This window comes from Geotrypetes seraphini, chromosome 4 (genome assembly GCF_902459505.1).
Source record: "Geotrypetes seraphini chromosome 4, aGeoSer1.1, whole genome shotgun sequence".
Lineage (NCBI taxonomy): Eukaryota > Metazoa > Chordata > Amphibia > Gymnophiona > Dermophiidae > Geotrypetes > Geotrypetes seraphini.
In genome coordinates this window covers 184,835,072-184,848,734 of record NC_047087.1, presented here as the reverse complement: position 1 = coordinate 184,848,734, position 13,663 = coordinate 184,835,072, and the positions used below count along the sequence as shown (strand labels likewise).

Genomic DNA, 13,663 nt, shown 5'->3' with positions numbered 1-13,663 from the left:
AAAGGTTATAGCTTTCATTTCATGCAAATTGTGTGCAATTGGGAGGACTGGTCTGCCTGTATAATTTCACTACACCAGCTCTTCTTGTTTTAAGGTTTATTTAATTTCATATACCGCTCTAAGGCAAACCATCCAAGTGGGGTTCAGTACAATTTGATAGAAAGAATAGATATCAGAAAGAAGTTACAAATAGCATAGGATAGAGAAAAAAAGAAACAGATCCTGTTGTTGGCAAGCCCTGCTATGGTCCTCTCCACATGTCCTCTCTTGTCCTATGTATTCATCCCTTTCTACTGTGTGTCTTATTTAAGTAAGTTTAAATTTATTCTTTATTTTAAGTTAGTTTAACTGCTACTATTCAGTCGAGGAATCTTGCTGTTTCCTTCTACATTGTTAGACCCCTTTCATCATACAGTATATTTTTTCTTTCAATCACTCAGATAACCTCTGCTGATGAGCGGTATACAAAAATATAGAAACATGACGGCAGATAAAGACCAAATGTTCCGTCTAGTCTGCCCATCAGCATCATCCATTATCTCCTCCTCTCCTTAAGAGATCCCTCATGCCTGACCAATACTTTCTTGAATTTAGACACAGTCTTTGTCTTCACCACCTCTACCGTGAGACCATACCATGCATCTACCACCCTTTCTGTAAAGAAGTATTTCCTTAGATTACTCCTGAGCCTATCACCTCTTGACTTCATCCTATGCCCTCTCCTCCTGGAGTTTTCCTTCATTTGAAAAAGACTCGCCCCCTGTACATATGGCATTACCTTTCATACTTATACACCACTTTTATCCCAAAAGATAAGACCCAAAGTGGTTAACAACATCAATTACAAATTGCATTGAAATCAAATAATAATCTGTACTTTTTTGTAACAGGCAGTGAATCAATCTGCATTACAAGCTAAAGCAATCGCATCAATAAATAAATACACCTTAAAAAATCTCACACTACAATCAACATACATTTTCTAATCAAACCAGCAGAAAAATTAAAATGTTATCAAAAAGGATTTGACAAACTTTCTGTCAATAAACAGGGCTGAGCTAGGCATGCAAGTGAGTGATGACTATCAATCTGTTGGAATGGAACTTTGGTGCAAACTTCTAAGCACGGGCAGCCCTTCCCGTGTACCTCCTCTCTGCAGCGACTTTCTGTTCTCACGTAGGTGGGACTTAGAGAGGTGGCTTTCGGGGCAGGCTGGTGACAGCAGGCTTGCCTTGTTGCTGCCAGCTGCCTGAAGATTAAATTACAGCGTCTGGGTAGGTGGGGAATCGGGAGAACTGGTTAAAACCTGAACAGACTCCATTATTAAAAAAATAAACCCAAACATCTGGGCACCTGGACAGTCCTCAAAAAAGGAGGACATGTCCAGGTTTTCTTAGTGATATGCTTAGATCACAGGGAGTCACATCCATGCTTCGCCCACTTGTACGCCTCTCTTGCCTAGTGACACCTAACTGAATTCCACGCATAACTTAGGGCTCCTTTTACGAAGCCGCGTTAGCGGCTTTATAGCATGTACATTTTTAGCGCGTGCTAACCCCCCCGCTAGCCAAAAAAACTACCGCCTGTTCAAGAGGAGGCGGTAGTTGCTAGCGCGGCCAGCAAATTAGCGCGCGCTATTACGCGCATTAAACTGCTAACGCGGCTTCGTAAAAGGAGCCCTTAATGTTTAAAAATTGGTTTAACTGGCATTACCTCTGCATATGGGAATTAAAAACCAGGATTTTGAGGTTTACATAGTAGATGATGGCAGATAAAGACCCGAATGGTCCATCTAGTCTGCCCTGACAACTACTGTGCCAAATAAACTAACAAATTTCCTTGTGTTAAATCTTATTTATCATTACATTACATTACATTATTTATCATTACATTGGTGTCTTCTATCCCGCCAATACCTTTCAGTTCTAGGCGGTTTGCAATAGAATTGGCCTGGGCATTTCCAGGGAGATTACAAGGTTGATAGTTAGAAAATGCATTAGGATCTGGGGAGTCTGAAAGGTTTAGTTAGATTAATTGACAAGTTTCTTGAACAACATGGTTTTCAATTCTTTCCTGAAGGTTTTGTAGTTGGGCATTGTGGTCATTACATATAATATTCCCTATTTATAACAGAGGGGCCAATATATGGTTAAACAGTATCAGGTTTAAGTAATCTGATAATTATTCTAACCAGATATTTTTTAAAATATCCAGACAGGTCAGTTCTGAATATAGCTGAATATCTAGATATCTTTATCTGCTTATGTTAGGCCTGCTATATCTGTGGCTGATTAGCTTTGACTGGATCATGACTGAATAGCACTGCTATGTGGCTAGTTTAAATACTCCTGTTTAGAGTCCTGAGAAATTTAAAAAACAAAAATTTAACTGAAGCTAGCTAGACAAAAGTTAGCCAGTATTATTAGTACAACATTCTATTAACAAAAATCTATACTGTCCTGTTGAGTTTCTATGCTTATTCCATTCTGGACTTCCGCCCCTGCTCCACCAAGTCTTCAGCTTCTACTTCAAACTGAAGAGATCCACCACCACATCTAAATTTAAGATACTGATACTGCTTCTCTTTCTCATTATTGACTATACTAGATTGAAGTTAGGGTTTTAAAGCAGAGCGCTTTTTAGACACTGGCAGTGTATCTACAATTGGATTCTATTTTCCACGGTTATCCTGCCCAAATTCAACTGATGGAAGCAACTCAGGCTCTGTTCAGTAGACCAAACGCTTTGAAAACCTAGGCCCAGTGATCTGCAGAGATCCAGGAGAGCTGTCTATTGATAAGTTGTGTATAGGGTTACCAGACATTCGGATTTCCCCAGGCAGTGTCAATGAACAGGCCTGCCCCGGAAGTAGAATGAAGGGTTCTGGGGCAGGCCTGCTTGCTGATGCTGAACAGTGGCTGCCCTGAAGATTTAAAGTGCAACGCCAGGAAATGGATGGGAGGCTGGGCACCAACTGGTGACTGCTAATTTTTGGGGAGGCCATGGTCCCTATGGCCTATTTGCGTGGATATCCACACCTAAGTTCAATGATAAATAATAATGTTTATAAATTGTTTTTTAATGGTGTGGTCAATTGCTATGCCATTTAACCAATTAAAAAAAACAACAACAACAAAAACCAACTTTCGTGCGGATTTAAGTTAAGCATTGATAGGTGTTGGCGATTTGGGCACGTAGCAGCATCTGACATAGGCATCGTTTGTAGTATTTGGCCCATACTGAATGAAATGAAATAAAGCTCAATACAGAAGAATGGAAAGAGATAATTGAAGAATTTAGTTGATGCTTTCCTTATATGCCAACTCAATTTCAAATCAGCAAAAATGTTTTTAAATGCGTGGAACAGCAATCAAACTATAAGCACCATTTATTCACACTGTAGATGTAAAGAAATGACAATAAACTGGTGGCTTAAACCATGAACAGTGAAGAAAGGAAAGAAATTCAAGATCGGCTGTCACGAAAAACTCAAACAGCAGCACCAGCTTCCACCCAAGTCCGTCCAGATAAGGGAAAATATTGATGGAAAAACAAGTTAGTGGATCTCTGACTTTTAATATCACTGCTATTGACTGGTTCCCAGAGACAGGTGCTTCTGAAGCTATATTTATGGCACCATTCGAGGTAAATTTCCAAAATCAATGCTCAGAATCTTGGCCAGGCTCAGAAGAATGGTGTCTAGGTTAGTATAAGTAATAATGCCACTTTCAAAGCAAACACAAGACCAGGGAAGAACATACTGGGATGGGGTAAGAAGGGGATGAAGGTTTAGCAAAACTGAGTTTCAGATAATCTGAACATCTGGGGTGGTTGGTAAGGACAGTTCATAATAGAACAGGTGTAAGGTCAATAGAAGGATAGAAGGAACATTGTAAGTTCATTATCAGAGGGGTGTGTGGAGCCGAGCTCAAAAGAGAGGGAGTAAGAAATAGGAAGGAAAAGTTAAAGGAAGGTTAGGGTCATACCTCTCAACTTTCAGAAACAGAAATCAGGGACAATGCTATAAAAAAGGACAGAAGATGAAAATCAGGGTTACCATGTCATAAAAGGAGGGAAGAAACATAGAGGGTAATTTAATAACAGGTTACCTGGGCTGAAAGGCAAAGTAAGCGCCTCTTTTGAGGCTCTTACATAAAGACAACTTGGGAAACCTATGTGTCTTTATGAAATCATCTCATGAATGCAGCAGAAATTGGGGCTATAATGCATATGTATGGGGCTATATAATATCACAAATGCCTGGGTTTCTGCCAGTATGGCTGTTCTTATGTGTACATATATTTATGTATAGTATGCATGTAGACTTTTAGGGCTGGATTCTGTATAGGACACCCGGTCTCAGAAGCTGAAGGCCGTCCTATATAGAATCAGGCCTAAGGCCACCTAAAATAAACCCGATTCTGTAACTGACGTCCATGTTACAGACACCGGTTAGAAAATTGAATTATTGTAGACACGGCCGCTGTTTATTGCCGTGACTGCGGCCGCCAGTCCCCCCACACCCTGAACGAATGCAGCAGGAGGGATGCTCAATCCCTTCTGCCAGTAACCTCCCACCCCCTGAATGAAACTGACAGGAGGGTGCTCAATCCCTCCTGCTGGAACCCCCCCAAACGAAACCAGCAAGAGGGTGCCTAATCCCTCCTGCTGGAAACCACCCACTTTAGAAATCGCGACGCTCCCCCCTCCCCGTTCCCCCCCTGCTAATGTTTAATGATGGCCGGCCGGGTCTTCCAACTGTCCGGCCGGCAGGCCCACCTCCGTCAAAATGAGGTGAGCCTGCCCCTTCCCAGTGCATTGTGGGATGCACCAGGGAGGGGCCTAAGGCCTGATTGGCCCAGGCACTAAGTCCCCACGGGCGGGGCCTTAGACACAAGGGCCAACCTAAGGTTCTGCATCCTTAGGCATAGGGGCCAACCTAAGATCCCTTGCCGCAATAAGCTTAGCGGCCGCGTCTATCATATTTCCCCACATATAGGCCACCCCAGTGTATAGGATGCCCCAGTGTATAGGCCGCAAAAAATACCTATACATGTTTTAAAACTGGTAGATAAGCTGCCCCATTGTATTAGCCACGGCTTATCTACCAGTAACTGGGGTGGCCAAAACATGGGCGGCCTATACAATTAAAAAAAAAATCATCTCTCCCCCCTCCCTTTACCTCCCTTGCTGGACTTGCTGCTCCTCAAATTGATCTCCAGCCCTGCCCCATGCTGCTTCCTGCATGCCTTTGCTGTGTCTTTGCCATAAGTTCTCGTGGGACTTGCAAGTCTCATGAGTCCCACGAGAACTGACGGCAAAGGCACGCAGGAAGCAGCACGGGGCCGGGCTGGAGATCGAAAAGATCTCTCCTGGGGCAATAAATGGAGCCCAAATTTGGGTACTGGAGAAAATCAGCACAGAGCGCTATTCTATTACAAGCGCTCTGTGTCAAGTGCTCTTTATAGGAATAGCACTTAGAACCCATTCTTATGCCCAAATTTGGATGCTGATATTTATGCCAGTTGAAGCCATGCCGGTGCCCAACTCATGGCATTTGGGTGCAGAAATGGCAGTATTCCTTAATTTGGCACATACAATTTTGGAATGCCCCTGATCATGACCCCTTCTGAGTTGTGCACTATAGGATTTAAGTGCATGGGGGTTATAGAATAGCGCACAGGAAGATGTGTGCACAAAATCTAATTAATGTAATTGATCATTTCCATCAATTTACTACTAGTTAATGGCTTATTAAGAACAGGCTCAGCATGGATGCAGAGGGAAAAGATATGGGATTTGATATACTGCCTTTCTTTGGTTACAATCAAAGCAGTTTACATGTTATATACAGGTATTTATTTTGTACCTAGGGCAATGGAGGTTTAGGTGACTTGCATAGAGTAACAAGAGGCTGCTGGGAATTGGACTTAGAGCAGGATACACAATTCACCAGCAACCGGTTAAAAAATACCAGGTTGAGCACGGTTTTGTTTTGTCGGGCTATGTTCAGAACAAATAGCATGCAAATTAAATGTACACTATTTGTGCTGAGTAGCGCAGTAAAAGGGAGGATTACCCTAAAAATCTGCTCATCCCCCCAGCTTTTCCCTGCAGGCATTGGAAGCCCAGCTGTCAATCAAACCCTCCCCTCCGTCAACCCTTTCAAAAAACCCGCAATTATCCTAAACATTGCTCATTATCCCCCAAATTTTCCCTGCACGCATTGGTGAGCCTAGCTGTCAATTGTCCATACCCCCCCCAGTGGCCCTGCTGCCACAAGAGAACAGGAGTAATACAATAGAGGAGGGACCATGTACATCTACTTGCACCTCCTCAAGACCTTCCCCGGAAAGAGGCCCTCCATGGTGGCCTTGCCTCTGCACTTCTAGCAGTAGCAGCAGCTGCCAGGCTCCAGCAGCAGTGAGCCGCTGTACATGAACGAGCCCAGAAGATTGGCAGATTCCTCCCAGCCGCGGCAGTGGCACTGGGACCTCTGGCAGGTACAGCCAGGGCACCTGGAGCTCAGTGCAGGTAGCTGCAGTGGTGTGGGCTCATGTTAAGACAGGGAAGGGTTCAGTGCCTGTGCTGGGCTGCTTTGGAGGCGCGGGGGAGGCAGATGCTAGAAAGCGGATCAGAAGGCATTCCCAATCACGGGAAATCCCTTTTTTTGGGAGTGTGTGTGTGTGTGTTTCAGCCGTGCAATATGGATGCAGCTGTTGTGCGTATATTGTGTGTGTGTGTGTCGTGTGCCTAACAGCTACCAGCAACTTCAGACTTCCCAGAAAGATTTTCCTGGTAAGAGGTGGGCATTCCCTTTTGTGCATCAGAAGGAGGGCTCATTTTAATACTAATGAGCTCTTTGTAATGCATTTGTACAGGGTTCTTGGTAGCTGGTACCATAATTGGTAGAAGCCCCCCTAGAACCCTTTTGAGCATCTGAAGCTGAGCTGTCTGGCAAGTAAGATCGGTTACAACCAGTCTCACTTGCACGGCAGACTTTTGAGCATCCGGGCTTTAGTTCTCCTGGTTCCCAGGCTGCTGTACTAACCATTAGGCCTACTCCTCCACTTAGGGTTACCAGATTTTCCGTCTGGCCCCCAGGCCCGCCCATTCCCACCCATCCCTGCCCCACCCCAAATCCCACCTCCAATCCCGCCCCAGCCCCACCCCCCGCTGTATGTTCTTGTCGGGCAGCACGCGGATGAGACGCAATGACGCCATGGTGCACGCGAGTGAGCGCGCGACGTCATCATGTCATATCTGCCCATCCGTGGATACCCTCCTGCGTGAAGGAAAGCTTTCCAAACCCCAGACAAAGGTCGGGTTTTGTAAAGCCGTCCGGGGAAATCTAGACATCTGGTCATCCTACCTCCACTCAATTAATTTGATCCACACACAAATTTCAGCGCGCAAAATTGTCCATCATAAATAGAATCCAGGGGACTGTGTAAAAGTGCACAGCTACCTGTCACCATGCATACTATTATGTGTGTATGTGGCTGGACAATTTTACAACAGCCCTCTTCCAGATATAAAATAGGGTTTGCCTGTACAGAAACCTTTATAAATTACCCCCTACCTGTCCAAAGTAAGTAAGCTTTAGTAGCTAGCGCTAGCATTTAAAAAACAAAAAGGGGATGCCAGAATTTAGTGTACAGGAAAAAGGAAGCTGGGAGAAGTGAGAAAGGACAGAAGGAGAGGAAGCGAAAAGCATCAAAGGAAAAGGAGAGACTTCCCCCTGTAGATCAGGGTCAGTTGAGAGGTATATGAGGATTTGATGGGCAAAGTTCAATCCATTCCTTGCAGGGTACCTTAGAGCCACGTTTTCCTGGTAGCCCTGGCATGCCCCTCTCCCCCTGGAGTTGGAAAGGAAAACAGAATGAAAAGAGACAGACAGAGTCAGTACAGAGATATTGATAACAGCAGTGAACATGACTTTAGAAAAGAACTGCCAACCCAGAAATCTCCTTTATTTACTGAGATATTTCTAAGCCCTTTTCACCTTCATCGAGACGTTACTTTCTCTTGGGCTTCTCAGTCTCCTAATGACATTCATAGAGCTGATGAATTAAAATATTATTATTATTTGTATTACACTGGGGACTTCAACTCAGTCCTTGGGAAGCATCCAACAGTTAGGTTTTTAGGACATCCACAGTGAATATGTATTCAGCAGGTTTATTAAAAAAATATATTGCCTCCCTTGAATGCAAATCTCTCTCATGCATATTTATCATGGGTAGCCTGAACACCTGACAGGCTTGGTATGTCCTGAAGACTGGGTTGAGAATCCCTAGCTTATACAATGCTATAAGGCAGGGGTAGGCAATTCCGCTCCTTGAGAATCACAGGCAGGTCAGGTTTTCAGGATATCCACAATGAATATGTATGACATGGATTTACATGCACTGCCTCCTTGAGACGCAAATCTATCTCATGTATATTTATTGTGCATATCCTGAAAATCTGACCTGCCTATGGCTCTCGAGGATCAGAATTGCCTACCCCTGCTATAAGGCATTTGAAGTGCTTTACAAAGACTTAAGAGACAGTCCCTGTTCTTTGAAATGACACGGTGACAAAATTCATCACTCATCCCATCCCTACGGATAACCACGGGAAACCATTCTTTAAGGAGAGAGGGAAGAATCAGAGAATGAATGGGCACAACCACTGACCCTCAAGACTTGCATTGAAGAATGCTGGTGTAGAAGGACTGAGGTTGAGATAGACACTAAAGAGCTGAGATTGTGATGTCATAATGCCTCATTCCACCAGTGCCTAAGAGCCAACCTCATCAGTGATGTTACAATAGCTTGACTGTCCTATACTTGGTTCACATATGAATCAGTGAATGAATGGAACAACCACTGACCCTCAACCCTTGCCTTGAAGAATACTGTTGTAGAAAGACTGAGGTTGAGATAGACACTAAAGAATGACACGGGATGGTTTTGGTGATGAATTTTGTCACTGTGTCATTCTCTACTTTGAAACTTACAATATAATCATGACAGCAGGGGTGGACTGACCATTGGGATAATAAGGCAGGAGGTGGGAGGCCACGCTTCCTTAGCTTCCAATTAGTTTAATCATTTTTGATAGAAGGTTAGGGGCCCAGGTCACTATCAATCCACCCCTGCAAGACAGACATACATATAAGACATCTAGAGGCAAAAATAGCAAAAAGCTTAAGATAAAATAATGAATTAATGATTAAGAAAAACTAAATATGGTGGAATTAATTACATTACATTAGTGATTTCTATTCCGCCAATACCTTGCGGTTCAAGGCAGATTACAAAATAAGTTATCTGGCCATTTCCAGAGGAATTGAAGAGTAGAACGAGTTGCTTCAGCGAATTGTGATGAGTCTTGCGGAGTTAGTTTGTCTTCAAGGATGTCTTGAATAGGATGGTTATTTCTTTTCTAAACGATTTGTAGTCTGGAGTCATTATCAGTAAATTGGAGAGTTGGTAGTCTCGTTTTGCTGCTTGAGTGGCTAGAAGGCCATCGTACAGTTTTTTTTTGTTTGACGTCTCCGATTGGGGGATGCGTGAACGGTTTGTGCGTTCTCCTGTGTCTGGTTGAGGTAGTTTGGATTAGGCGGTTGTTTAGGTAGGCTGGGCTATCTCCGTTTATGGTTTTAAATAGTAGGAAGTAGAATTTGAATTGTACTCTTGCTTATATTGGGAGCCAATGTGAATTGAGATATGCCGCTGTGACGTAGTCGTGTTTCCTCAGTGAATAGATAAGGCTGAACCGTTTGTAGTTGTGTTATCATGGTTGTGGGGCAGGGGAAATAGAGTATGTTGCAGTAGTCTTAGAAGACCTAGGACTAGGGACTGGACCAAGAGCTTGAATTGTGTTCTGTTGAATAATTTTTGAACTTAAATTTCTCATGACTGCAAATGATTTTTGTATTGTTTTGTTGATTTGTGGTTGCATGGTACAGCATCTGTCTATAGTCATTCCTAGAAGTTTTAGAGTGGGTTGTATGGGGTATGTGATTGAGTTTATTACTAGATTTATTATGGTTGGGGTTTTATAATTTGAGGAGAATGAATTTTGTCTTGTCTGGGATCAGTTTCAGTTTGTGATTATTCATCCATGTTGCAACTGTTTCAAGTGTCCTGTGTAGTGTGTCTGTCATGGAGGATGTTGGTTGGTCAAAAGGAAGGAGAATGGTGATATTGTCTGCATAGCTACTGGAGGTTAAGCCTAATTTGTCCAGGCAGGTACCAAGGGATGCAATGTACAGATTGAAGAGAGTTGGGGATAGTGGAGATCCTTGGGGTACACCGCAGGGGTTGGACCATAGTTCTGACTTTTCTTTGTTCAACTTGACTCTGTAAGTTTTGGATTATAGGAAACCTTGTAACCATGTGTGTACCTTGTCTGTGATTCCTATTGTTGCTAGTATTAGTAGTAGGATGTTGTGGTCCACCAGGTCAAATGCTGTGGTGAGATCCAACTGTATAATATGCATTTTTTTCCCCTATGCTGAGGTGTTGTCTAGCTGTGTCCAGGAGGGAACCTAGTAGTGCCTGTGCTGTAGTTGGTTCTGAAACCCGATTGTGTGGAAGAACAGGTACCAACACCAGTTAAAGGTAAGTGTATCTGGAAATATTACAAGGAGTTCCCAGAAGTAGGACTACATGACATATCGCACGAGTCAGACACAACAGGATGTGATCCCGTTTGTTTCTAAATTCAATCAGATGTCTCCCCGGACCAAGAAGATGATGTGGAGATGTTGCGGGTTTCCCCCTGTTTCCCTGTGAGGACTGTTGGATGATCAAGGATAAAAAGGGGCGCTCAGGGTGGATAAGGCCATAGCGGAAAGACTAAATTAATTATTTGCTTCGGTCTTTACGGAAGAACATGTAAGAGATCTACCTGAATTGGAAATGGTTTTCAAGGGTGATGATGCGGAGGAACTGAAAGAAATCTCGGTGAATCTGGAAGATATACTAAGCCAAATCGACAAGTTAAAAAGTGATGAATCACCAGGACCGGATAGTATACATCCCAGGATACTAAAAGAACTCAAACATGAAATTGCTGACCTGCTGTTAGTGATCTGTAACCTGTCGCTAAAATCATCTGTAGTACCTGAAGATTGGAGGGTGGCCAATGTTACGCTGATTTTTAAAAAGGGCTCCAGGGGAGATCCGGGAAATTACAGACCGGTAAGCTTCACTTCAGTGCCAGGCAAAATGGTAGAAACGATTATAAAAAATAAAATTGTGGAACACAGAGAAACATGATTTAATGAGACGGAGTTAGCATGGGTTCAGACAAGGGAGATCTTGCCTCACCAATTTGCTTGACTTCTTTGAAGGTGTGAATAAACATGTGGATAAAGGTGAGCCGGTTGATATAGTGTATCTAGATTTTCAGAAAGCTTTTGATAAAGTTCCTCACGAGAGGCTCCTGAGAAAATTAAAGTGTCATGGGATAGGTGGCAAAGTTCAGATGTGGATTAGGAATTGATTATCGGATAGAAAACAGAGGGTAGGGTTAAATGATCATTTTTCTCAATGGAGGAGAGTAAACAGTGGAGTGCCGCAGGGGTCTGTACTGGGACCGATGCTATTTAACTTATTTATAAATGATCTGGCAATTGGAATGATGAGTGAGGCGATTAAATTTGCAGATGACACTAAACTGTTCAAAGTTGATAAAACGCATGCGGATTGTGAAAAATTGCAGGCAGACCTTAGGAAATTGGAAGCCTGGACGTCCAAATGGCAGATGAAATTTAATGTGGACAGATGCAAAGTGATGCACATTGGGAAGAATAACCTGAATCACAGTTACTGGATTCTAGGGTCCAAGAAAAGGATCTGGGTAATCTAACTGGATGGTTGGGAGCGTCTCTGTAGTGTAACCCATGGGTTTTCTCTCCGGGAAGCTCTCTCCTCCTGATAAAGCAACATGTGTGAAACATGCAGCATGTAGAGGATTAGGAACAATTCTGCACTTTTACCTCACTGACTGTTTTTCACTTGGGGAAGCTTTTCCAGGCACAACATCATTTTTTGTTACCACCGGCAGCCTTGCCCAAGCAGTGTGATTATTTTCTGTCAACTAGCAGCCTGCTACGAGATAAGTTTTTATCTTTTCAATAACCTGCTGTGCTGCTATACTGAGATGTTTTGTTAGAGTCATATTGAAACTTTTACATACTGTGGCAGGTAGGAAGGGTTGGTGCTTTGATGGCTTTTCTATACTGCTGTTGCCTGGCAAGTATAGCACACTAAGCACCTTATTTAAATATTTATTATGATATTTTTATTTTTGTTATAAGATTTTTCATTGTTGTATGGAGTATTTAAATTGAAAAATCTAAAATTATTATTTAGATATTTTTCTCCTATTTTTATATATTTTTCTCTCTGTTTCTATGACATGTTCCAATAGAGCAAAATACAGACTTTAGTAAATCGAATGATTAGATTGTTTTGGAGAGAATTTTGTACACCTTAAATATGAATTGCTGAGCAGGAAAGTCAGATAGGAAGCACAGGCAAATAAAAATGATTTACTTATGGGTATAAAAGATGAATGCTCAACTACATTTGCTAACAATTGGTCAAAGAACCAATTTAATTTGTATAGTTTAGTTACCAAGAAAACCAGAACTGTTTGTAGTCCTTAGGGATTACTCCAGTTCTTAGTATTACTGTATCAATAATTAAAGACAAAATCAAGACTTCTACTATCCCCTGAGCTGCCTGGTCTCCCTCAAAAAAAACCCTTTCAAATTATCTCTTATAATTACTGTTACTCTTGATGCAACTCAAGAAACACCCTAGAAATTATGTACTGCATATTTCTCTTCATTTAGGTTTAGGCAGCCAGTCTGCCATTCACTGTACTAGACTGAATATTAAAAAACAAATAGGAAATATCATATTATTTTCCCATTGGCTTTTGAATTATACAGCATGTAAATGTATTAAGATGTAACCTAGGATTGTTGGTGAACCAGCAGAGGGCGCTATGAGACTTTGGTCTGAGCCTCAAGATTCTTTTCATACCTTGGCTGGCAAATTAACCCTCATCCTCACACAGCCAAGTTTTCACTGATCTGCCTCCAGCTTTATGAAGCTTTGAGGCTCTACAGGTGAAATCTGAACCCGGCCTCTGATCATTCACAGATCAGAAGTCCAGAATTAGGTGGTTATATCACCAGCTTTCAGAGAGATCTCGGGAGGCTCCCTTGCCGCTAGTACTGCAGAGTATGAAGTTCTTTCCTACATGCTGATTGAGATGAGCAGAGTTTCATATCCCAGCTCATGTTCTGACTTTGATCAGAATGGCTTGGCTTCATATTGGTCCACTGTTTCACATCCTGTCTAACCAGGCTTGGATCTTCATCCAAATATTTGCAGACAGATTTGATTCACTTGACTTGCCTTGCCTTTACTCTAATGGCTAGAACAGGGGAGAGGGCTGAAAGGACAGCTCCTGCAAGGTTTAAGGAGATGCTTCCAGTTCTCTTTTTGGAGCTAAGGAAAAGAGGACAGAAGGCATTTTCCGCTGCTGTTTTTAGAAATTTTAGCTTACTTGATAGATGTGCTGAGGTAGAAGAGAAGAATGTTTTATAGTTCACTTGCTGTTTAATCTTCCATTTTTTGTCATTTGCCTGTGT

The 13,663-nt window shown here is 42.5% G+C and overlaps 1 protein-coding gene across 12 annotated transcripts in view; it reads right to left on the bottom strand.

Annotated features, from left to right (window-relative positions):
* Positions 1 to 13,663, bottom strand: part of COL13A1 (collagen type XIII alpha 1 chain) — a 646,904-nt gene that overhangs the window by 176,645 nt on the left and 456,596 nt on the right. For 9 of the 12 annotated variants that reach the window (XM_033940521.1, XM_033940520.1, XM_033940522.1 and 6 more), the window contains one exon: positions 7,815 to 7,859. The exons of the other annotated variants lie outside the window; for them this stretch is intronic. In XM_033940521.1, the coding sequence (XP_033796412.1) occupies positions 7,815 to 7,859 (45 nt within the window). The remainder of the gene's footprint in view (positions 1 to 7,814; positions 7,860 to 13,663) is intronic. 12 annotated transcript variants of the gene reach the window in all.